At 36.9% G+C, this 25,349-nt stretch overlaps 1 protein-coding gene across 3 annotated transcripts in view; it reads right to left on the minus strand.

Moving 5' to 3' along the window:
* LOC143876172 (tRNA synthetase class II (D, K and N) family protein) overlaps nucleotides 1-25,349 on the minus strand; it is a 53,605-nt gene that overhangs the window by 2,081 nt on the left and 26,175 nt on the right. For 2 of the 3 annotated variants that reach the window (XR_013250319.1, XM_077377859.1), the window contains exons 6-13: nucleotides 22,974-23,065; nucleotides 22,041-22,161; nucleotides 21,787-21,909; nucleotides 18,383-18,578; nucleotides 18,078-18,265; nucleotides 15,773-15,844; nucleotides 13,070-13,168; nucleotides 7,975-8,055 (exon numbers count right to left, since the gene is read on the minus strand). Coding sequence is in view for 2 of the 3 variants with exons in the window: in XM_077377859.1 (XP_077233974.1) it covers nucleotides 7,975-8,055; nucleotides 13,070-13,168; nucleotides 15,773-15,844; nucleotides 18,078-18,265; nucleotides 18,383-18,578; nucleotides 21,787-21,909; nucleotides 22,041-22,161; nucleotides 22,974-23,065 (972 nt within the window). In the remaining variant the exon portion in view is untranslated. The remainder of the gene's footprint in view (nucleotides 1-7,974; nucleotides 8,056-13,069; nucleotides 13,169-15,772; nucleotides 15,845-18,077; nucleotides 18,266-18,382; nucleotides 18,579-21,786; nucleotides 21,910-22,040; nucleotides 22,162-22,973; nucleotides 23,066-25,349) is intronic. The other variant, XM_077377861.1, reaches the window with a different exon arrangement.

Consider the following 25,349-nt stretch of genomic DNA (forward strand, 5'->3'; position numbering starts at 1 on the left):
GACACTAGGGGTGGACATGGTTCCGGTTCGAACCGAGGAACCGAACCGAACCGGCACGTTTGGTTCGGTTCGGTTCGGTTCGGTTCCATTTCTATATGGTTCGGTTCCGGTTCAGAAATCCGGGAACCAGTGCAAATTCGGTTCGGTTCTGGGTTTGGGATCCCGGAACCGAAAACCGAACCGACCCTCACCTTAAGTCCTTAAGTGCCATACCTTCTCATTTGATAAAATCACCCCACGCCCATTTTAATTCACCCCCTGATAAGTTTTAATTATTTGTCTAATCTTTTAAGTTGTAAAAACTAAAAAAGTTAAAGAAACCAAAATCAGAAATTCACAAATCAAACCATAAAAAAAAAAGACAAAAACGTAAGTTTTACTTTTCTCCACTCCCGCCACTCCCTCCTTCTCGCCGTCTCTCTCGGTCTCTCGCCGCTCCTTCTCTCCGACTCTCTCGGTCTCTGCAAACCGCAAGGTATGCTTCTCCTCTCTCTCTCTCTCTCTCTCTCTCTCTCTCTCTCTCTCTCTCTCTCTCTCGGGTTTTATCCCTCTCTCTCTCTATTTTCTTCTTTTTTCTATCAGATTAATTTCTCCCTCCCTCCCTCTCTCTCTCTCTCTCTCTCTCTCTCTCTCTCTCTCTCTTCCATTTTCTCTAACCAAAGACCCTTCAAAAACCCCATTTCATGTTTTTTTTATTTATGTTTTTTGGGGCAAAAACCCCATTTCGGGTTTCATTTTCCCTCTCTCTCTCTCTCTCTCTCTCTCTCTCTCTCTCATTGTGATCTGTGTATGAAACATTGAATCCCTAGATTTAGGGTTGTTATTTTCCTGAAACTTTATGGTTCCAAGTTTCTAAACCCTCTACCATCTGTTTTTTATACATGTTATTACTTATTAGATTGTTGAGTTTTTATTTCTCATGGCCTTGATTTCTATATTTTTGTACAGATTTATAGATTTTAGGATTTTTTTTTTGGGGGTTTCTGTTTTGCAGATTGGTTTTAGAAAGAGGGGTATCTGTTAGATACTTAGATTAGTGTTTTTTACTCTGTTGAGTAGTTTTTCTTTGTTACAAATTTTGATCCATTTAGCTTTGTTAGGGTTTAAACTTAAAGATTAGGGTTTGTGATTTTGTCCTTTGCAACATTAATTTTAGATAACTTTATTTTCTTAGAATTCTTATATTTTGTGAAAGGGCATAATTAATTAGGGTATTTTCTTCTGAAACCACATTGTACGTTTTCTTGAGGCATTTAGATATTCTTGTTGGCAGCTTGTCTGAGTTCAAATCATATTCTAACATGCTGCTCTGATGCATCTCTCAAGATTTATTACTATTAGAATTTGAGTTCAATTCATATTCATATTATTGTCTGAGTTCAATTCATTTTATTGTTGCAGCTTGTCTTAGAATTTCTTGTCACACCATCTAGGCATCTAACCATCCATATTCCATATCTTGTTTATCTTGTTAGATGTCGAGCACGGGAGACACCAACATTCCTAATGACGTACATGTTGGAGGTTTAAGTCCTATTGAGGAAGGCACGTCTCAAAGTAAAGCAAAGTTATACCAAACTAAGAAAAGGTCTTTTACATCTGGGGTGTGGGAGCATTTTGCTAGACTTAAAAATCCGGAAGGGGGGAAACTTGAAAAGGCAACATGCAATTATTGCCAAAATTCTTATACTTATAGCAGTTCTTATGGTACTAGTACGTTATGGAAGCATATTAAAAATTGCACTAAGTATCCCAATTTTCAAGACACGAGGCAAACACTCCTTTCTTCATATCAATCATTGTCACAAGAAGGGGATAGTAGTCTTGTGGCATGGAAATTTGACCAAGAGCTGTGTAGGAAAGCGCTTAATAGGATGATTATCATCGATGAATTGCCTTTCAAGTTTGTAGAACGAGAGGGTTTTCGACATTTTGGAGTGTCATGCAACCTAGATTTAAGTTGATTGGGCGGCGTACGGTGGCTAGGGATTGTTTGGCAATGTATGCAATTGAGAAAAAAAAATTAAAGGATTTGTTGCATAAAACAGACCAAAGAATTTCCCTAACAACAGATGCATGGACATCTTTACAAAACCTTTCTTATATGTGCCTTACAGCTCACTTTATTGATCATGATTGGAAATTACATAAAAGAATAATAAACTTTTGTGTGATTTCTAGTCATAAGGGTGAGGCAATTGGACAAGCCGTCGAGTCATGCATGATAGAATGGGGTATAAAAAACGTGTGCACAATTACAGTAGATAATGCAAGTTCAAATGATACTGTTGTTGGATACTTGAAGAAAAAAATTTCTAATAGGAACGGTTTCATTTTAAAAGGGGAGTTTTTTCATATGAGGTGTTGTGCGCATATATTAAATTTGATTGTCAAAGACGGGATAAGTGAGGTCATCGATACGATTTCTCGAATTCGTGGGGCTATGAGGTACATTAGGAGTTCTCCATCAAGAGCACAAAGATTTAAGTTTTGTGTGGAGAAAGAGAGAATTATATGTAAGAGTTTACTTTGCCTAAATGTTCCAACTAGATGGAACTCTACTTATCTTATGTTGGAAATTGCATTGAAATTTCGAAAAGCTTTTGAACGGGTTTGGAGAGGAAGATGTACTTTTTATGGCAGAGTTGAAAGATGGGTGCCCTAATGATGATGATTGGGATAATGCTCGAGTATTGACTCAATTTTTGAAATCTTTCTATGAGGCTACTCTACGGTTATCCGGATCTTTATATGTTACCTCTAACTCGTATTTTCATGAAGTTTTCAAGATTGAACGTCTTTTGCATGAGTCGTCAAAAAGTGGAAATGTTTATTTGAGCATTATGGCGTTGAAAATGAAGGAAAAATTTGACCAGTATTGGGGGAACATCGATAAAATTAATATGATGTTATTACTTGCCGTGGTGTTGGATCCTCGCTTTAAGTTGAAGCATATTAAATTTTGTTACTCTAAACGCTATGCTTCGGAAAAGGTTAGTGCACTCACTAATAGAGTATATGGAGTATTTCATCGTCTTTTTGTGCATTACCAATCTCTTTCCACATCGCCTCCCAATAAAGTTCAAAACTTAGATGAGATGGAGGTTCACAAGCAAAACCTAGACGCTTGTAAGCAAACTATAGATCTTGTTGATTCGGACTTTGTTGCATTTTTAGAAGAAGAGGAGAGCGTGGATACTAAGTCTGAAGTGGATAAGTACTTGGAAGAAGGATGTGAAAAGCAAGACCCAAAATTTGAAATATTGGGTTGGTGGAAAGTGAATAGTTCTAGATACAAAATTCTTTCCAAAATAGCAAGCGATGTTCTAGCTATTCCCGTCTCTACTGTTGCCTCAGAGTCCGCTTTTAGCACAGGGGGTCGTATTCTTGATCAGTTTCGTAGTTCTCTAACCCCTAAATTAGTAGAGTGCTTGATTTGTGGACAAGATTGGTTACAGGCTTCGCCACTCCCTATTGAAGTAGAAGAAAAGCTAGATGAACTTGAAGAATTTGAATCAGGTAACATTTTATTTGTTTTTTTATTGTTGTCTTAATTCTTTTGTTATAATTAATTGTTGCAACTTGTATGCCCACATTAATTGTTGTATACTTTTGCAGTTGTTACTTCTCTTGATTGACCTTGAAAGTCCAACTGTCACTTCACTCATGTTGAAAAGGATGATGCAAAGAAACGTGAACTTGGACATTGGAATGGAGGATTTGAATCATTTGATGGCATTCCTTTTTATTTACTTTTCCTTTCTATTTGGATGTTTTATGGCTTGGGATGCTTGGTGTTATGTTATGTTACATCCTTTTGTGGTTTGAACTATTATTTGAAGTTTTGAACTCTACAGCTTGGGACTGACCCAGGGGCCAAAGGCTATGCTTTTGCTATAAGTTAACTCTATCCCAAATTTGTGCCTGATTATTTCCCTTAAAGATAGGTTCTTGTGGAACTTGACTTTTATATGCAGGTTGAGGAATTGGTTTAATGTGATTTTTGCTCTGGATATTAGGGCCTGTTTGCTTTGGATATTAGAGCCTGATTATTTCCCAAATTTGTAGTTCATGGCTTCATGCATTGCCAAAATTTATGCATGATTATCCCACCTGTTTGTACTTCTTCTTCTTCATACTTCATATAAGTTTTGCATTGCCCAAATTTGTGCCTATTACTGTTATTGTTAGTGCTTGTAATTCATTATTCATATATAAACAGGGCCATTGGTGAAGGTTGGGTAAACCCAGAACCGAACCGAACCGAACCGAACCGATTATATATGGTTCTGGTTCGGTTTGGTTCCATACATATATGGTTCCATACATATATGTTTCCAACATGTATCTAGGGGAAAAAAACGCTATCTTTCAACAATTTTTGATAAGCAGTAGCAAGGGTCCGCAAACCAAGCCGTCAATAACCCAAAAGTACCTGTACTACTTCAAAGCAGTTCTTCAAATACTCGTTAAAACTGAACACAAATGAAAGTTTGAGCTGCCATTCAAAAAAAAAAAAAAATGGAAGTTTGAGTTGAAAAGTGTTTCTCAATGGTTCAATTTACACATTACTGCAGACAGCAGTTTCTTTCAAAAGTTCTCTGAATGCACACAACTCGTGTAGATGGAGAAAAGAGAAAAGAGAAAAACATAACTACTTAAAAAATCTTCATATCAAAGATAAAAGGAATGTTAGGCTTTTTGATAAATTGGTACACCAACAAAACTTAGTCAAGTGAGGAAAAGACAAGAGTTTACGAGCTGAGAATATAAAATATTTGTTTTGCCTTTTTACATTCATGCATGAAACAAAAATCACGGCGGCAGTTTATAGAACACCAACCAAACATTAGGTGTAGATCATAAGATGCAAAAGAATACTCTCTTTTTTTAATGATAAAGAAATTCATTGTAAGAGGGAAAGCAACAATGGGACGGGATGGTTAGGACAATAAACGGAAACAGGAGAAAATAAAAAGAAAAAGTAATACACCACTAAGAACCTCAAGAAGGGAGGAAATCAAAGATCTCAAGACTCTCCCTGTCAACCCGTGCCCTTGCTAGCATGTCGGCCTCCCTATTGACCGATCTTCTAACTTGATGAAATGACGTGGAATTATCCTCTATTCTGTCCAACCTCCCATCCAATCAATACGCAAACCGCTAAGGGGGAGAGAAGGCTTCTCTTCAGCCATCAGATAACGTTAAGGGAGTCCCCTTCCACTATCCTTCTATCGACAAGGGATGGATCAATGATCCTAATAGCTTGGAGAACTGCTCTAACCTCAGCCTCATTAGAATCTGCTGTCTCAATGGGGCCCGAGAAGGCCCAACTCGTCAACCCACTCACATCCTTAGAAAAACTATAAATCCAAAAACTAGTAGCAAGAAGTCCTCTTTAAATTATAACCCTAAGCTACATTAACCCTCCCTAACCCCATTTCTGTCCATACACTTCTCTTTGACTTCAATGAGGCTTCCTACACACTTCATGTTTACTTCCCACGACACTTCTCACATGCTACCTCTTTATCACTCTCCGTTCTTCCTTAGCGCTTTCCACTTCTTGCATTTCTCTTTTTTGATCCCCCCTTTCCTTCTACCACTTTCTGAATTGCTTCTCGCATTTTCTTCCCACTCTGGCAACTATAGGTGAGCCTCCTTTGTGCAATTCAAATCAGATTAGGAAAGTGTGAATATCGAGTAAGTATTAAGTATTAACAGGTACAAAAAAGTGGGGGGAGAGTGGGTTGGGAATGATTTTTTACAAGAAACCTAAAACATCAGAATTTTGAGCATCCCGTCTCTCAGAACATTGGAAAGTGTTTATTCCTTTGAAGGCAATCAGAAAGTTTAGGCTTGGAATAGAACCACACACTCTCAGCTAATTCCTTTTCACATGTTTGGCTGAGTATGGAAACTTTCTCTCTTGCTATCATTTGGGGAAGGGGTTTTTTTTTGGTGAGAAGAGGAAAAATCCTTTAGGGAATCACTCCCCATGAGCTTCTATGCAATGCTTGGAATGAAAGAAACAAGAGGACTTTTATCTCACTTTAATCCCCCATTCATTGGGTTGTGGACATTACTTCTCATAATAGGTTAGAGTAGATAAAGAAAGGAGTGAAAAGAGATTTCAGGTTATTTATCGTAAAAGTAGGAGATTTTATTGAGTTTTTCTAAGTGGGATACATGCATGACCAGATGGTCTCCACCTCGTTACAATTTGCTTAGATTGAAATTTTATGGAAGAACTCGGGGCAATCCAAGTCCCTCCGGCTTCAGGATGTTGTGAGGAATGCAATGGGGAGGTAGTCAAGATGTTATCTGCCTCATTGGCATTGTGCACTCCAATGAAGCAGAAATCTGTGCCCTCCTCACTAGAGTCTTATCTTAAAACCAGATTTGTCAAGTTCCCTTAGAATGAGAGGGTCTTTTCTAATTAGATCGCTTGGGCGACAAAATCGAACTAAGGCTCGTGGAGATTAGCAAAACTTTATCTTGGAGGTTCTTAATCTAGGAAAGGATCTCAATCTATCTTACAAGCTTATTCCTAGGAAGTTTCTATGCCATGGAGGATTACTTAGCTAGGAAATGAGTTGATAAAATTGTTTTGTGTTATTGGCTACGATTTAGGTGACACTTTGAATTTATTGCTGACACACGTGTCGTGCCGTGTCCGACACGACATGCGTGTTCACACGTGTCAACACTCCTTTGGAAACTTTTAAATGTACTGCTAGAAGTGTTATGCTTAATGTGGGCATGTGGACAAGTTTTGGTACCGTGTCAAGAATGACATTAAATTTTATAATAGAATATTGTGTTTACCACATTTAATATTAACTCTTTTTTTATTATTTTACTATAAACTCTTCTTTTAGCTCTTCGTTAACTAATATTTGTTGTTATATCCCCTCCCTTAAACCTAAAACCCTCAACAAACTCTTATTCTAATACTATATTAATTGTATCATATTGGTCTCCCTTTCTCGTTGTTTATTGAAGACGGAAGGGAACTAGATTAAATTGATGAATGCGTTGTTATTTGATTATCTCATGTTTGTTTTAGACTCCCTTTCTCGTTGTTTATTGAAGACGGAAGAGAACTAGATTAAATTGATGAATGCGTTGTTATTTGATTATCCCATGCTTGTTTTAGATTGTAGTGGAATAATTCTAAGATTTATTTGTTTGGTAAAGGAATATTATATTTATATAGTTACAAATTCTGATAGTAATCACTTTTATATAGCTCTACTAATTATCATGTATGTGTCACCATTTCTAGAATTTTAGAGGTTGCCATGTCAGACAACTCGTATCCGTGTAAAAACTCGACACACGAAACCGTATCCACAAATTGTGATTATATATACTTTTTATTTTATCTGTGTCCCCGTTTCTAAATTTTGGGGGTTTGTCGTGTCCGTTTCGACAAGCGACGCTCGTGGCTGTGTCAACAAATCATAGGCTATTGGTTTGCAATTCCCACTTTTTTAGTATGCATGTATTTGTGAGTGCCCCCTTTCTTTAGCAATTTTCTCTTCTTCTTTTGTCTTTTGTGTCATCTCATCCTTGGTGTTTTTTTGTTTATATAATATTTCATTTCTGTCTCTCAAAAACTTAAGAAAAAGAAAAGGAGAGATAAGTAAAGAAACTGCCCTTATTTGTAGGTAAGAACTTCTAGACTATTGACAATGTGTACTTTTATTTATGGTATGCTTTACATTACTCCAACCAAAGTCAACACTGTGCACAAGTTGAAAATTTTTCATTGATAATGTCAATCAATCACACAAGGGTTGAAATAATATTCTTATTCATTATCTTTATAACAAAGTATCGTTAAATACATTCAAATCCTGAACCCATCTTGGTCATTCAACCTGCCGATCAGTTGTAGATTCTGATCATTTTAAACATGTGAAGAAGTTAACAATCAAATTGGACAGCACAATAAGTGAAGGGTTGCACCTGTTTAGGGGTGATACCAACAATCTCCAAAACCTTTTCTTGGACCTCACGTTTAAAAATTCGCAGACTCCCTCCACCAATCTGATTAATAACAGATAACAAATCAAGTTGTTGAGTACAAATCAGTCACTGGGCAAAACCATGGAGTAGCATTGAAGAACGATGCGTATGCTAGTTGACACATGGCATTGAGCTACACTTCCAGAAATAAGTAATGATTATGATAAATACAAGCTGGGCTTTCAGAGAAAAAAAAATACAAATCTGAAGGTACTTCATCAAATATAAATTAGATCTCTCGTGTGCATTTTTTTTTAATAAATATCACACAAAATGTGAATAGCATAAAGCATTTCCTGTTTCCATATGAAATACAGATTCATAAATTTTCATAAATATCACACAAAATATGAATAGCATAAAGCATTTCCTGTTTCCATATGAAATACAGATTCATAAAGAATTGTATGCCAAAGCTATGCCAGAAATTTAAGATATTTTCAAACATAGCAATAATAACTTTATAATAAATGATACTATCAAAAAAAAATTGTTGATATTATATCATTTCGAAAAAAATGCTAATCTTATCTCAATATTGTGAACTGATTTCCATTTTATAATTACTTTAATCAAAGAAGATTCCCTTTATTTACTGAATCATGCCAAATAGGTCATTGGTTCGACTTTTCTTCTGGACCCACATGTATCAGGATAAAGCTAGCTATAATAGCACGAAGCAACATCAGTAAAAGAGGAGGTAATTCAATGGTGAAGCAGGGAAGAAGTGGTTCCCAAAATAGGTAAAAAGTAGACATGCCCAACAAAAATCTATGTGAAATAGAATTGAAAAGCTTAAAACACACACACACACACACATATATATATATACTAGTAAAGCACCCCGCGCGATGCGCGGGAGAGAAAAAAAACTTAATGGTTATAAAACGATGCCTTCATATTGTTCTTAACCAAAAAAAAAAAAAAAAAGGAAAGAAATGCATTGATTATAATTATTTCAATCAGAAAGAATACAAGAGGAGGACCTTTTGATCCAAACAGGGTAAAAGGGGGCAAGGCACATGATTATAGCATAACAAAGCCACTAAAATTAAGAAAATGCTGGAATCTTGTGGAAAAGTTTGGAAAGTAAATAAATTTGTAAAATTGACTACTTTTTTACCCATTAAAAAAATAACTTGAACCAACCTTGTTCAATTTTTATTGAGAGGGACCTTCATTTTATTTCCCTGTAGATTGTGGGAAGAGAAAATTTTCCATAGAAAGCATATTCCATCAGAAAAGTTGTTCTTGCAATCGAAAGAGGACCTTATGGAAAAAAACTATTTCTATAGTTTAATGGGAAATGATATAATTACGGTTCATTTAGAGGCACATTATCATAAATTGAAATTTTACTTGTACATGATAAGAACATGGACAACATTTGTAATTCAAAATTTAAGCATTGCTGTCAATGATAGTGAATTTTTAATGAGGTTTTGAGCATTTTCTGAGATTTTCAATTGAAGCCTGAATTTTTAATGAGGTTTTTGCAAAAAAAAAACGTCACTATGTTGACTTTGTCCATTTTTTTATTAAAAAGCATAAAGGAGGGCAGGTAGGATTGAAATTATGTGGCTTTAATGGGTGCCTTTGTTAAAAAGGGTAGGATTGAAAATATGTGGGTTGAATGGGTGCCTTTGTTTAAAAAAAGTCAAAAAAAAAAGTGATGTGTAATTCTATTAGAATTTTGGGAGAAATCCAAAGAATTCTCTCCTTTTCTCTTCTGCTATATAGTATATAGATATATATTAAACCATGGTTGCAAGAATGGGAAGCAATGTGGGAAGCGGAAGCGGAAGCGGAGCTCTAAAAAGAGAGAAAATTCGGGAAAGGGAAGGCATTGAGGATGATGGGGAAAGCAAAGAGGAAGTGTGTGTGAAGCATCATGGGATGTGACCATTAAAGGTGTGGGAAGTATCATTGGAAGTGAAGGAGAAGCATACTGGAGAAGAAAAGGTTAAACAGTTTAGGGAGGAAGGGTTAATGTAAATTAAGGTTACAAGTTAATGAGAAGGTCATAGCTGATTAGACCACTCAAAAAAAAGGTCATAGTTGATTAGGGTTATAAGTTTTACTGGTTTAAATTTTGATGGGGGCAATGTTATGTGGATTCTTTTCCGCCATATGCCGAATCCGTGTCGACACGTATCGACAAACGAATCAGACATGGATTCAGGAGGGACACACCCGCATTCTTATTGTAGCCGTGTCCCGCACGAATCTTGTTTTTGTTTCAAATCTAACACATCGTTGTCTCTTTTAAAATGTTAATCCTGTATGTTTTCCCTTTAGATGCATTTTTTTCTTAACTTTTAAAAAAAGCATGACCCATCCTCTCTTAATAAAAACCCTAGCGCCTTGACCGTCCTCCCTTGAACATCGACCCCCTTCTCCTACTCTCTTAATAAAAAGCCTCGGCACTCCACACTCAAATTTTGTCATGAATATATGTATATGTGTGTGTAGTTAAATTTTTAATTTTTTTATTATATTTAATAAAAAAAACTGAATCCCTTAATCCTAGTTTTGGGGGTTTGCCGAATCCAAACCCAAATCAGTGTCGGATCCCGACACGCAAATCCAAATCCATGCAACACACGATGGGGACCATCTTAGGGCCATATTTTACTTTTTAACTGTCATTTAGGTGTCATTTAAGTCCCTTAAGTTATAGGGTTATAGGTGAGGTACCACCGTCTCTTACCATCAATATCACTTGGTTTTTCAAACCTATAGGTGTTTAAAATGGGGCTCACAAATGTAGGGGTGGCCAACCGGTTCGGTTCTCGGTTCTCGGTTCATTTTTTTTCGGTTCTCGGTTCTCGGTTCCATGAACCGTAAGAACCGAACCGAACCGTAGTACACAGTAGGACCGAACCGAACCGGACCGAAAATAATCGGTTCGGTCCGGTTCGGTTCTTCGGTTCTAATGGCTAATTATTAATTATTAATTATAATTTATAAAAACTTTTAATTAAAGTTATAATATAAGTTACTTTCTTATTATAAGAATAGTATTAACTATTACTTATTAATATTATAAGTAATTTATATTATTAAGTAAATATATAATAGAATATAAAAATATTATATATATATATATATATATTCAAAGTTCGGTTCTTCGGTTCCGGAACCGAACCGAGAACATTAGACCCGGAACCGAACCGAAATTTTTCGGTTCTTCATCAGTGGAACCGAACCGGACCAAAAATATTTTTTTACAGTTCGGTTCCGGTTCGGTTCTTCGGTTCCGGTTCGGTTCTTCGGTTCTGGTTCGGTTCTGGCCACCCCTACACAAATGTATTACAAAAATCTTAAGTGATGAAGATTTAAGTCATTTATAATTAATCACTTGAGTTGGTAAGTGATCTCAATAGCCCACCATGCAACTTAAAATAAGTCATAGTATTCTATTTGTGGTAGAAAAGGTCCATGTAATGGGAGTCTTAGGTGATTAGGAGTTTGAGGTGAATTAGGAGTTTTATTTCAAAAAAGAGTAGTAGTATATTTGTTGTAGGATTAGATAGAGTTCATGTAAAGAGAGAATAGGAGTCATAAACTCGTAATCAAACTAGGAGTAGTTTTACAAAAAGGATTAGGAGTTTTTTTTTTCCAATTTTCATATGGAATGCATAGCCTACAAATATGAAAGGCCTACTGACCTTAAAATGAAAATTAATTCTTTCTTATATTGATTGAGTTTGATGCCTTTTCTAAAGTGTGATGCTTCATATTAGGTCAGTTTTCTATCCCTAAACTCCTCTCACTTTCTTCTTTTCTCTTCTCTTGTCTCCTTGTTCTGGGTTCTCTTTCTCTTTCTTTCTCCCCTCTTACATTCCTACATCATTTTCTCCCCTTTAACATCCGCTCTCTGTTGGGATCATAAATAACTCCCTCTCGGTTGGGTTCATAAACCGCTTCACTTTCTAAACCTATTTGACTTCTTTCTTGATCTCGATCTGCTTTTTTATCTTCATCTTTTCTTCATCTTGATCTATTCTTAATCTTAGTCTCTTTCTTGATCTTGAACTTGATTACCCATTATTTCTCTCTTTCCCTTGGTTGGCATGGATTTGCATCATAATTTTAAATGTTTGACTTCTAGTCATTTAGTTTTAATGTAAATATGAATTCCAAAAATATAGATTTCTTACAATGTCTGGATTTGAAAGATAAAAAAATAAGTTACTACAAATTTATAAGCAAACAAGTGAGCGTTGTCAAGCATGTATGATAATTCAGTACATATAACATTTCACATGTAATTTATATACATATTTACACATAATACATACACCAAATTTCACATACAATTCATACAAACATAATTGTGTAACACAAACTGATATAATATACGACTATTACACTTAGGATTTTGATTTTGGTATGCATTTAGGATACAATATGTGTTTTAGTGGAAAAGAAAATGGAAACATTTCGATCTTTTCGTGTAGGCTTTGGTGGAAATTTAAAATCATATATGTAAGTGTGTGTCTGTGTATGTATGGGATTTGCTAGGAACCACCGCAGAAAAGCATTCTGCGGGCCAGCCGTTGGATAAGAAAGAAGCCATATAGGCTCAGACTTTGTCTTATTCATTCAATTCATCTGAGGTGGCTGCTCTCTCATGCAACAGCCGGCCCGCGAAATGCCTTGTGCGATGCGATGGTCCCTAGCAAATCCTTATATATATATATATATATATATATATATATATATGAAGGAACCATCGCAGAAAAGCATTCCGCGGGCCAGCCGTTGCATGAGAAAGAAGCCACATATGGTCAGATTTTGTCTTATTCATTCAATTCATCTGATGTGGCTGCTCTCTCATGCAACAGCCGGCCCGCGAAATGCCTTGTGCGATGCGATGGTCCCTAGTAAATCCTTGTGTGTGTGTGTGTGTGGGTGGGGGGGGGGGTTTGGTTGGGTGCGTGCGTGTGTGTGCATGCGCACGCATATATAAAGGAATAAAAACCATCATAGATACCAAACATCATGGATGAGAAGGGTATGGTAGAAGTACCTCAACTCCATTGTAGACCATGTCATAAGCCAAGGCACGAGCAGTAGGTAGGTTATTCATGTCATCAGGGTTTGGTGCAGTAAAAGGATGATGCATTGCCTGAAAAAAAAACAAGAAGTGAGGTTTTAAAATACATGCAAAAGTAGCCATGAGGAAAGTTATGAAAGTCGTAATGACTACCTAAAACTATCACCGATTATTTGTCACAGTCCCTCTATTATGCCAATCAAATAGAAACTCCTTCAATTATACTTCATGTTGAGTTTAGACTTTAGACTATTGTTCAATCCAACAATGTTTTGTGTCCCAATCTTGAGGTGATGAGTTCACATGCAGTTTATTTACCCCAATTGAAACAAAAATTGTGAAATCTTAAATTCCAAGTATTGGCTGATAACCTCAAGTCTATATAAACATAACATTGCTAGTTCATTTTTTTTGTAAACATGAGAAACTCCCTATTGTTCAAAAAGAAAGAGTGATGGCGATAATGATGACGACGATGATGGATAAGAAATCCCTTATTTAATAAAGTGTTCATAACAATTTAACATAAATAAAAATGTTTTTCTCATTTTTCTTGCATCTCAAAAATTCTTGAAGTCCTAATTAAAGGTAGTCAGAATTTTGTCAAGTGCTAGTTTAACAATGTAGGTATAGAAAAATCTTGGGTAATCCCATAGGCATCACGGAAAGAACGTATTTGTCGGTTTGTCCACTCGAAAACACAACCTTTCGTGTTTAGGGGAACAAATGTACTGTAAATCTGCAAAAAACCTTAGTCGTTTTCGCAGCAGCCTTTATTAAATTATAAAAGCAAGTCATGGATCATGTTTGCATCTCATTGCCATGCTCATTTTGAGTTGGCAGTCATGGGTTGGGTAGTGCAATCTGGGGCACAAGGGTCCTAGTCCTTGCACTAACCAACCCAACAAATCATTATTCCATGTACTTTCTATTTCAGCCGTGTCCCCGTTTATAAATTTTGGCAGTTTGCCGTGTCCGACACTCTGTATCCATGTAAACATGCGACACTCGTGTCCGTATCCACAAATCATAGCAATTTCCATGGTTGTCGGTTGCATATTTCAGTATGTGTTTCAGTGGGGATGGAAACGGAAACATTTCAGCCGTTTTGTTTAGGATTCTGTGGAAATTTGAAATATGGTCTGAATGTGTAAAATCGACTTAGGCTGTGTGTGTATCAAGTGTGGTTTGTTTAAGATTCCTATGTTAGGGCACAGATGTTTTAGCTGTTTTCCAGAGGCAGATGCAGTACAACACCAAGATGAACAAAAGTTGTTAGAAGTTGAATACAGTTTTTTTCTTGGCCATCACCATTTCCCCAAATTTTGATACATATTCACCATTAAAAAAAAGTTAGGTCATTTTCATCATGAGTTCGGTAACATGTCACTACCCATAAGCTTTCTTAACATTGGTGCCAATGCCGTGCAAGCACTAAGGGTGCAACTCGGGTCGGGTTCAACCTGAAAAAAGGTCGGGTCGTGTCGTGTCAGGTTCGGGTTGACTTTTTCCAACCCGGGTCGGGTTCGGGTTGAGGGTTTGGCAACCCTACCCGAGTGAAACCCGACAATTTTTTAAGCTTAAAAACTCAGGTTGGGTCGGGTTGAAGTCGGGGGGTCGGGGTCGGGTTCGGGTTGGAAAAATGGGTTCCTTGGGTCATATCGGGTTCCTCAACCAGACCCAACCCGAGTTGCACCCTAGCAAGCACAGTGATAACTATTTCATAAATATCTATGATATTTTTAAAATACTATTTTGATAAAACGACAAAATCCCGTAATAATCCCGAGAATTAAAAAAATATAGCGATATTTTCATTTATCGTGATAATATCATGTTATTTTTCCGATATTTTTACAAAAAAAATTATTTTATAATTTTTTTCTTAATTTATATATTTTTACAAAAATTTTATTTATTTTATTTTATCGTTTTTCCCGTTTTGAACCCCAAAAAAATAAAAAAGATTAATATATCCCAAGATTTTCCCTTGCCGAGAAATTCCAGAGAACGATATTTGTAACATGGAGCGATAAGTCTGGATGCTAGAGGGAGACAAGAATGTCTTCCCAAAAATATTCATGCAGAAGTTTCCTATTGCACAACTTTTGGGCATATTCCTGGCTAGAAGCCACACAAGAAAATAATTTTAACAGAATTGTTTGCAGTCAATGGCAGAAATATGAGGGAGTGATAACACCACGAGGATATGCATTTATGCAATATCGGGATACCAAGGTGTTATTTGCCTGAAAACTGAAATAGGGAAAGCCTTTAGGGCCCGTTTGGATACCTCATATTGTATTTGGATTTGGAATTGAGTTTTGAATACAAAATGAATAGATCCGGCATCTCATGTTAAGGGAGACAGAGAGGGAAGGGGGTCTTCCTATTGGAGGGGAGAGGTTGAGGAGCAAAGAGGGTGAACGAAACTGCCAGATCTGTGGATTTCCAATTTCTTATTTGCACAGCTTATTTGGAAATCTGATTTTTTTCACTGTCAGTTGCTGAATTGGAAATCCAAGAATTTGATCGGATCCAAATTACAATGCAAAAAGGGCTGCAAATGTGAGAAATCAAAATCAAAATCTTCTCTGCATCCAAATGGGCCCTTAGGTTTAAATTTTTTTTATGAATAACATCCGCCTCCGAAAATAAAATAGACATGTTACTCACCTCAAGCCTCTGCTCAGAACTGTTCCACTCAAACATTGGAAAGTCAGTGACCCACAGAATCGAACTTGCTGACTAGACATCACAAATCAAAAAGTCAATATGCATAATAAAGAGATCACACCAATAGCAATTCAAATAAATGGGAGCTTTAAATAGGAATCCGTGAATAGGCCATCTTATAGAGAAAGCATCCTGCTTATAGTTTACAGATTGAAAATGCAGAGTAACTTGTTTGATACAATAACAAAATGCACTAAATTTCTAAAGTGATCAAACGGTCAAAATAAACTTCGAATAAGAATATGATTATCATGTTAAAAACAATGAAATTAACTTCATCGATCATGCATTTGTTATTTCTGCAAAAAAAAGGAACATTGTCTCAAATAGCATATGGCAAGCTCCAAAATCTATGAAGTACCCCAAAAATGTAGTCTAACCTTTTTCAGAAAATAATTAAAAGAAACATATGCAATGAAAACAAAAAATTTCCAGTGTAGCGAAACAACGTAGAGGGTGTCTGAACCAAGGGTAAATTCTTTTATGGGAAAAATCCATGGGAAAAAATTGTTCCATATGAAAAAATTCCAGGGCATAAAGAGTTGAAATTTCATAGAAAATGAGGGAAAAAATTATTCTAGGAAAAATTCCCATGGAAAATGAGTTAGCCCAACGCTAGAAAAGTCATTTTCAGAAAGAAAAAAATCCAGCACAGATCCAAACAGCCCCTTAGTATTCTAGAACTTGATTAGAATTTGTCTTGTCCGTTGGCATTTGTCAGTAAACTGTGCTCACTTAATAGCTGTTGGAGAACTTATTATAAAGGGCCCAGGTCTTAGGGTTTCAAGAGGTAGGAGAGGAAGAGATGAGAGATCTAAGGTTGATCAAGAAGAGAGAGAGAGAGAGAGAGAGAGAGAGAGAGAGAGAGAGCTGGTGGGGGTGGATCTAGGAATCGATAGCAAGATCTATGGGATCTAAGGTTAGAAAGAGGAATAGGATTAGATCTAGGGTAGATCTAAGAGTTGATCAGATAGATCTAGGTATCAATGGTCTGGATATAGAGTACGAGATCAGATCAAGGGTTTTGAATTACTGAGGATGTTAAAGGTATATCTAGGTTTTGAAAGGGGCAGAAGAGAAATCAAGTTCTTCAAATGGTGTAGAAAAGGGATCTAGGGTTTCGAAGGGTTTACAAGGTAGATAATGCATTTTGAGACGTGTAGAAGAGTAGATCTAGAGTTTCAAAGGATAGATAATGTTAGATCTAGATTTTGGTCTAGATCTAGGATTGCAATCACCCATAAAATGTTAAGCATAATCAGATCTTTGTCTTCAACTTGGATGCCAGGAAGGAAGACTTAAGAGTTAAGAAAAGGCGTAATCTCCAATAAGGAGGAAAGCAATTTAGATCTAATGGTGCTTCTTGAATGCTATTCCAATGAAGGTGTATACCAAACCATTCAAAAAAATTTGAAGGTGTATACCATAGAGGAAAGTAATTATGTATTTATAATTAGTTAATGCTTTCTGAGCTCAAGCTCATAGAATTTATGAGGTAGGGTTTTTAAATAGGGTGGCTGCCTATGTTGTTTGGGTTATGTTAGATATTGATTCTATAGGACCTAACATAGATAGGGTGTACCTAAGAAATCATCTTCATAGGATCATAGTAAGCGTTGATTTGTGGAGGTTTAAAATGGACGTCTACAAAATGGTCCATTTTGTGCCTCTACAGATCGAACGGTTAGGAGGATCCTATGGAGATGGTTTCTTAGGAACAACCTATCTATGTCAGCTTCTATGGAATGAATGGCTTGGATGAGTCAAACAACATGGGAAATGCCCTATATAAAAACTCTACCTCAGATAGAATTTCTGAGCTTGAGTTCAGATACCGCGCCCCCATTTATAATATCCTCTTAACAATAACTAGTACAAAGTGTGTCATTAGGGCCATCCTAATGATTGGCCGTAGCAAACTAATGAAGAAACTAAGACTGATTCTCACAGTACGCTTTTTAGGTGTAGTGGGCCCTATCAAGTTAAGATCTCCAACAATAGTGTTTGTACATAAAAGATTTGGTCAATATAGGCAATAGTCTGGTAAACTGCTTCAAGAGAATTTTGTTATGCTCGTGCAATAAATCAGAACTGTTTTAACACATACCATTCATCTGAAATTTCAGGGATCCTTCTGCCATAATAAAGGGTATTCTTATAATGATCACATGTCCAGAATAAGATCATAAAAAGGACACAAAGGAAACCTAACAAAGAGAACAAGGTAAAAGGGGTGAATACATACATGATCAACCAACCCCAGCTGATGTGCAATGAATATCCGAAGCCGATCAAGAGTCCTATTAACTGATGTATGAGGGCCCACAGCAAACAAGATAAGATCACCCGATTTAGCAGAGCAGAGCCTAAGCAATTCCTCTCTTTTTGTAGCTTGTAAACTGGATGCCAAAGCAGAAACCCCTTCAAGCTCGCCTGAAATAGTTTTCAGAATCCAAAGAAAAAGCTTTACAAGTTAAATTCATCATTTTTTTTAAAAAAAAGATAAACAGATAAAACAAAAAGAATTGGCGAAGATGACAGCTCCTTTACCATCATCCATGACCTTGAGAAAAGGTAAACCCTTTGCTCCAGATTTAATTGCTTCATTGTAAATGTCACCCTTTTTAAGAGCAGTGTTTGAATATCTTTTTACTCCTGAAGGCACACATAATGCTTTGATAATCCCTCCACTTTCCAAGGTATCTGCAAAAACCTTGAAAGTGGATTCCGAGAAAACAATGGATACCTGCATTTTTCCATTATAAGTTGCCCAAAAATGCAAAGCTAGACATATACAGCTCAACTCAACAAAGCCTTTGTCCCCAAGCTAGACATGAGGAGACAAATTACCAATTTCAACATCCAAGAGTTTAAAATTTGGTTAAGAACTAAAAAACGGAATTAGAGCATTGGTCAAACCCTCAAACTATGCAGTACCTTTTAAATAAGTTGCATTTTAACAAACCAAGACTGAAATTGGAAATTATAAAAAATTCTAGGAAACGACCAGGTTCCTACCTCAATTCATTGCAAAAAGGATGCTCAAAGTGTATTTTTATTTCCATTTTCATGGAAAAAGTGATTCAAAAGGGTGAATATTTTTCTCTTGAAAACATTTTTATATCCTAATGATTCAATAAAAATCAGATATATTTAAGTGCCATACAAATTCTGGAATCATAAGGTGATACCTTGGAGATTTTATGGCTACTTCTATTCAGATGATGATTTTAGGGCTACTTCAAAGTTGTCAGGAAACTCCTTTCTAGAATGCACATCATGAAAATATATCTGAGATTTTGATGATCCATCTCCAACCTCCGCATGTCATCTTGTTCCATCGGTGATGGGTTTTTTTTTTTTTTTTTTTTTTTTTTAATGTAGCCAATTTATTGAAGGGCGACCGAGATGGTCAAAATACAACGATAGAAAGCCAATTCATTGAAAGTCATTGGTGATATTAGATGCAGTAATTATCACTATAGGCACTAGGAGTCCAGTTCAAGCATCATAATATAGATTGTCATTTTTTCTTTTGAGTTTCTGGTGCTGCGTAGTTACATAATTACAGGGCACAACTGAATTTACTTGTGCAAATTGCAAACAAGGTAAACAAACTGCTACTTGTATCTGTAGATTATGGAGCTTTCTTCAGTTTACACTCCAAATGTGTTCCCCAAGAACGATATTCAGGAGCAACAAATGCACATAAGTGCCTTTATGTCACACTGTAGAAAACACACGCCAGGGGTTTGATGCTCTGATTGGAACTTGAATAGGAGCTGCCCTTTCCCCAAAGGAGTTATGAATACTCGTTTCCACTAAATCCTCCTTATCCAGTCCACAAAGCCTTGATGCAGAGAATCTAACAACCAGGCATATAAAAAGTTGTTCTGAAGCCAGGACAGTAAGTGAATCCACAATAAACAAATGTTTCATCCCATCTTCACTGATCAAAAATTCCAGGCATCTCCTTAGAAGGAGAGGCCCTGATCCTTTAACAATTTTAGCAAAGGAAGAAGATTTAGGTAGGGGGGGGAGAGTTGATGGGAGCGTCTGATGTAGGACTGGGAAGAGAAATAGGAGGAGGAGAAAGAGAATGAGTAGGGAAGAGGAGGAGGAGGAGGGAATAGAAAGAGAAGAATAGGGGAAGAAGAGAAGAGAAAGAATAGAGGAGAAAGAGCGGAAGGAAGAAGAAGAAGAAATCTGGGGGAGAAATTCTCAATCAATCAATTAATCATCCAAAACTAATTAAAGTTCCATGGAAAATGAAAGCCCTAAAACTAAAACATGGAAATAAAATCCTAGAAACTAAATAACATGGAAATAAGAATCCTAGAAACTAAATAACATGGTAATAAATACTAATGGGCAAATATGCCTCTTATTGGGCTTACAATCTGCATCAGCGTCCCACCCTTGATTGGTCTCCAATTCCCACAAAAGCATTATGAAGATGGAGAATGCATTGAAGAGAGAAAGCACTCCACAACAAGAAAGCGCAAAGGAATAGAAGAACACCAACGATTAAGCGAGGAAGAGGGATCTTGTGAAGAGTAAAATGTGCCCAATGACAAAATCATAGTTTTAAGTTTCCACCAAAACCGACACGAAACGACCGAAATGTTTCCTTTTCCATCCCCACCGAACGCATAGCGTAACTAAAACCATAAGTAAATTAGTGGTATACTATACTAGCGTAACATATATGCATGCGAAATGTGGAGTATGTAAAGGGCGGCCCAGTGCACGAGGCTCCCGCCATTGCGAAATGTGGAGTATGAATTATATATAAATATCAATATGAATTACGTGTGAATGTAGAATGTACTACATTCACATGTATTACATGTGAAATGTAGTATGTACTAAATTACCAGACATGCGTGAAATGCATGTCACTAGGTTTTTTATGTTGTTAAACCATTATAGGTAATTTTTTGCTTATGCAATGATCTTTTATTATGTATTTGTGCTTATTCTAGTGCTTCCTGAAGTTTCATCTTAAATGTATATGATTTGCATATGTTTCCAAATGTTTCCATAATTGTACAAGATTTCCACCGAAAATTTCAACCAAAACCAAAACATGTCCATTTTCATGCCGTCCGAAACCAAAACCAAAACTGAAATTGAAATTTGAAACCTTGGTTAGAGCCTGGAAAGTTACCTTGCTATCAAATAGTATCTGCCAACTGAAAAAAGGGGGCTGTCTATGTATTTTAGTTGAATATTCAATACGGGAGGATTGTCCATCCTGGACTGCCATCTACGGCCTTTGTGAAATTTATATTGGTCAAATACTGCGGAATAAAATCATACGACTAAATTGTAATTGCTGTATTTTTCTCCTTTCCTGATTTTTGTGTGTTTACCTGCTAAAAAAGGGATACTTCAATGAAAACTAATAACTGCATTGAATTTATCCAACACCAGAAGGAATCCAATCAATTTTTTTCTGAAAATAAAAGAAATTCAAAGAAAGATCATCGACGTAACAATTTTCCAATAACACTTATACATAAGAAAACATTAGAACATAATAATTTCCATCAACACAAAGAAAATCAGTTTCTAATTGAATTGTAAATACCATCTAAGCTAACTTGTTTGAACAGGTGATAAACTTCTATCAAATTCCGTATAGACACTATCATCACATGGATGTCCACGACAATTCTAAGGTAGGATAAGCAGCCTATACTTATTGTGAAAGTAAAACGTGTTTAAACCTGATAAAGAATTCATGTGCACATCATAAAGTAACCATGCCTTACTGCTACCATGGATTTAAATTTCGGTTTCGGAAACCAAAATTTCGGCAGAAATCTGGGAAATCCGAAATTTTGGATTTCGTAAAATTTTGGTTTCGGTACCGACCGAAATCCGAAATTCGGTCGAAATTTAAAACTATGACTGCTACTACATGGCTATCATAAGCGAAGAAAACTTACATCTTTCAGTTCCATATCAAAGCGAAGGTCTGGCCTGTCTGATCCATAACGACTCATTGCTTCAGTATATGTAAGCCTCGGGAAAGGGTTTGGAAGTTGGACTCCTTTTATCTCTTGAAATACCTGCAGAGAAATAACTAATCTAATCAGCGCTTGATAAATGAACATAAAAAAAAGCTCCAACAAACTCAAAAAATGCATAATATACGATATTTCCAAAAGAAAACAAGGAGAGCAACAGAATAGAGACAAACATGTCTTATCAAATCTTCATTGAGTCTCAGCATGTCTTCCAAAGGTGTGAAAGCCAATTCCATATCTAGCTGCGTGAACTCAGGCTGTCTATCTGCTCTCAGGTCTTCATCTCGAAAACACCTGTAGACAAAAGAAAAATAAGAAAACTAGAAGCATGATATAGTGAATTAGTGATTATCTAAGTCATGAGAGCAAGTTTATATCTTCCTCTTTCTTTTCCTTGATCATGGATGCCTCCTTTTTCATTTGATTTTCCCAATCAGAATCATGGTTTCAAATTTCGGTTTCGGTTTAAATTTAGGCTTGCCCCGTAACTTCGGGAGAAGGGGTGCCTCCTCACAAAGGGGGTCGCAGTGACCAGGCACGGGCGACTGTTTACCAAAAACACAAGTCTCCGCCTTGGCCAAACTCCAGTAGTAAAAAATATTATTTAATTATTTACGAAATTTCGGCCGAAATTTGCGAATAATTCTACATTTAAAAAAAATCAATTTCTCGGAGTTTCGGCCGAAGTGTACGAAGTTTCGGTTTCAGTCTCAACCGAAAACCGAAATTTCGGATTTCGGCCGAAATTTAAAGCCATTATCAGAATGACGGAGCATCTTTTGGCTGTATTTTTATAGACAATAAAAAATTGTATTGCCTAACCTGTGGTTGAGGCCCCCATTAAAGTAGGGAACCTTTTTGCTGCATTATTTAAGTCTTCCATGCCAGCTAAACAGTCAAACATGATGGGTTCTTCTAAATATGTCAATGCATTGGTAAATTTAAATAACCAAAGCTAAGGACCCCCAACATCATAGAAGAACATGAAGATATGAATTCATGAGTTTATTTGCAGAATCCAAAAGAAAATGAAATAGATAACAAAAGGATAAAAGCATTTCATGTGGAATGAATCTACCTCAAATAAATTGTTACAGGGAAGTCACCTTGCTATTTGGTAGTATCTGTCAAATGAAGAGACCATCAGCATCTGCTTAAACAATTGAGGGCTTTGGGGTAACGCATAAAATGTTCCTGGCTGGAAAAATAATTGAAGTGAACCAACAAGTAAATTATCAACAAAGATGTCCCAAGTAGTATCACAACACTGTCTTCAACAGAAAAAAATTGTATTCCATAAGAATGCAAACTAGCTTATGTGATAACAGTTAATTGGTTCAATATGAAGAAAATTATATTCAATGGAAAGACCACTAGCTGCATGTTCGTGATAAATTTATGCACAAAGAAGAATAGCCTCTGGCCATAAAAACACCAAGACCACAAATCCCTCTTCAAAAGTGTTTTTATTAATTTAGTCACACACGCATTTACAACTTCTACTGTTAACTACATTCACTATAAATCCAAGGCAGGAGAGACAGTCCGCTGAGAGAAGAGAGGAGAAATAATCAATGACGACCTCATACATCCCTTCCTTGTTTGGAAAGTATAGTTGCTGGTGCGGGAAGCGAGGGCTCTCGAGAAGGAAGTGGAGCGACACAGGTTGGAGTAAGGTGATTACTCATTCCCTGATTGCTCATCTCAGCTCATTCCCTATTATAGTTCCACTTGTCAAGATACTCTGATGTGGAATAAATATAGCTGAAGATGAGAGAAAAATGAAGTAAGGTGCAGCGCAAAAGGAATAGGAAGACAAATCAAGCAATCCTAAGAAGGAAAGAGTGAGGAATGGGAGAGTGAAGATGCCAGAAATGATCTTTCCGTAACTTTCATTGGCGAGCAGAATGTTAAAAGTGTGGCAAGGTTTGGTCGGGGATGGATCTGAATCTTCCATGGCAAGAGGTTAGAGGTTTAGAGGTTGGTGTCAGAGGCATAGCGGGTGGGATAAGAGCGGAGAGGAAGGAGGAGAAGACTCCTTCAGAGAAGATTTTGCCTTTACCAGCAATTAGTTGAAGGTCGGTCTGGAAGTGGTGACGTTGTTTCCCTAATTTCGATTAGCAATGCAAACAAGAGTTTGTGGGGGGGGATCTGAGAGGGCTGCTCCGGATATCTCCAGGCACTGGAATGGTGGCTAAGGCAGAGGTGTAGATCCCGGGCTCCGCTCTATGTTTACAAGATCGATGTGTTGGAGGTGATGATCCTCCCTCCGGCGGGAGAGAACATTCAAAGGGTTCGCAATACGCGTCAACCCTAATCTCCCATGCCTAATCCCTCATCCCAAATCCCCAACCCACAATCCCAAATCCCCTTCCCATAACCACTTCCACTAGAAGTTTCCTCTCCACAACCCCAAATCTCTTAGATCTACAACCCAAATCCCCAAATCTCAACCCCAGATCTCTTCTTCCTCCATACTTTCTCATCACCATCCCATTAGAGGAAGAAACCTTCATCCCAAATCCCTTTGGCATCCCCAAACACTAAATCTCCATACAAAAACCCTTCTCTTCCATATCTAACAAAAATTCATTTCCATTCTCATATCCTCTCCATCCAAATCTCCATTTAAACCCCAAATCCCTAATCCCAAATCCTAAATTTCTAAACCCTAACCCCCTTCTTGTGAGTCCCTAAACCCCAACCCTTTTAGTAAATATCCCACCCCCCCACCCAGCTCTCAAAAAAAAAAAAACAATGATCCCCTCTTGTATATTCTTTTCCTTCTTTTTTCTCCATCCATAACTTTCTTTCTCGCTCTTTTGTTCTACATCCATAAATCCCTTTCTTTCTTGTTCTTGTTTGTTCTAAATCCCTCTTAGTCCATTGTTGGGTTCTTTCTAGTTTCCTAAACCCCCTTCTTTATGGTTTAAATCCTCCCCTTCTTTCTTTTTTGAAACCCCCCTCCTTACCACTCCATCCTAATAGTTGTTATATATATATATATATATGAGGAAAAGGATTGTACGCTCGAGTGTACCAACCTTATGGTACGCTCGAGTGCCCAATCACATGTGGGCCCACATTTTTAGGATGATCCAAAGCATTCATTTGAAAGGCCTTTATATAGATGGGGTGTGTACCAAAAATCAGCTCCATAGGATCATCCTAACCCATCCATTTGTGGAGGTCAAAATGGACAAACACAGTTTGTCCACAGATCTGCCCATTTTTGCCCTCCACTTTGGAGGTGTTAGGATGATTCAATGGAGCTGATTTTTGGTACACACCCTATCTATGATAGGGCCTTGCAAATGAATGCTTTGGATCACCACAAAAAAAAGTGGGACCCATGTGATTGGGCACTCAAGCGTACCATAAGGTTGGTACGCTCGAGCTTACAATCCTTTTCCTCTATCTATATATATATAAGTGAAGCTACACATACGTGTAGCTAACTTAGCTACACCGACGGCTTAAAA

This window comes from Tasmannia lanceolata, unplaced genomic scaffold (genome assembly GCF_043159265.1).
Source record: "Tasmannia lanceolata isolate RefF3 unplaced genomic scaffold, GAP_Taslan_0.1 ptg000004l, whole genome shotgun sequence".
Lineage (NCBI taxonomy): Eukaryota > Viridiplantae > Streptophyta > Magnoliopsida > Canellales > Winteraceae > Tasmannia > Tasmannia lanceolata.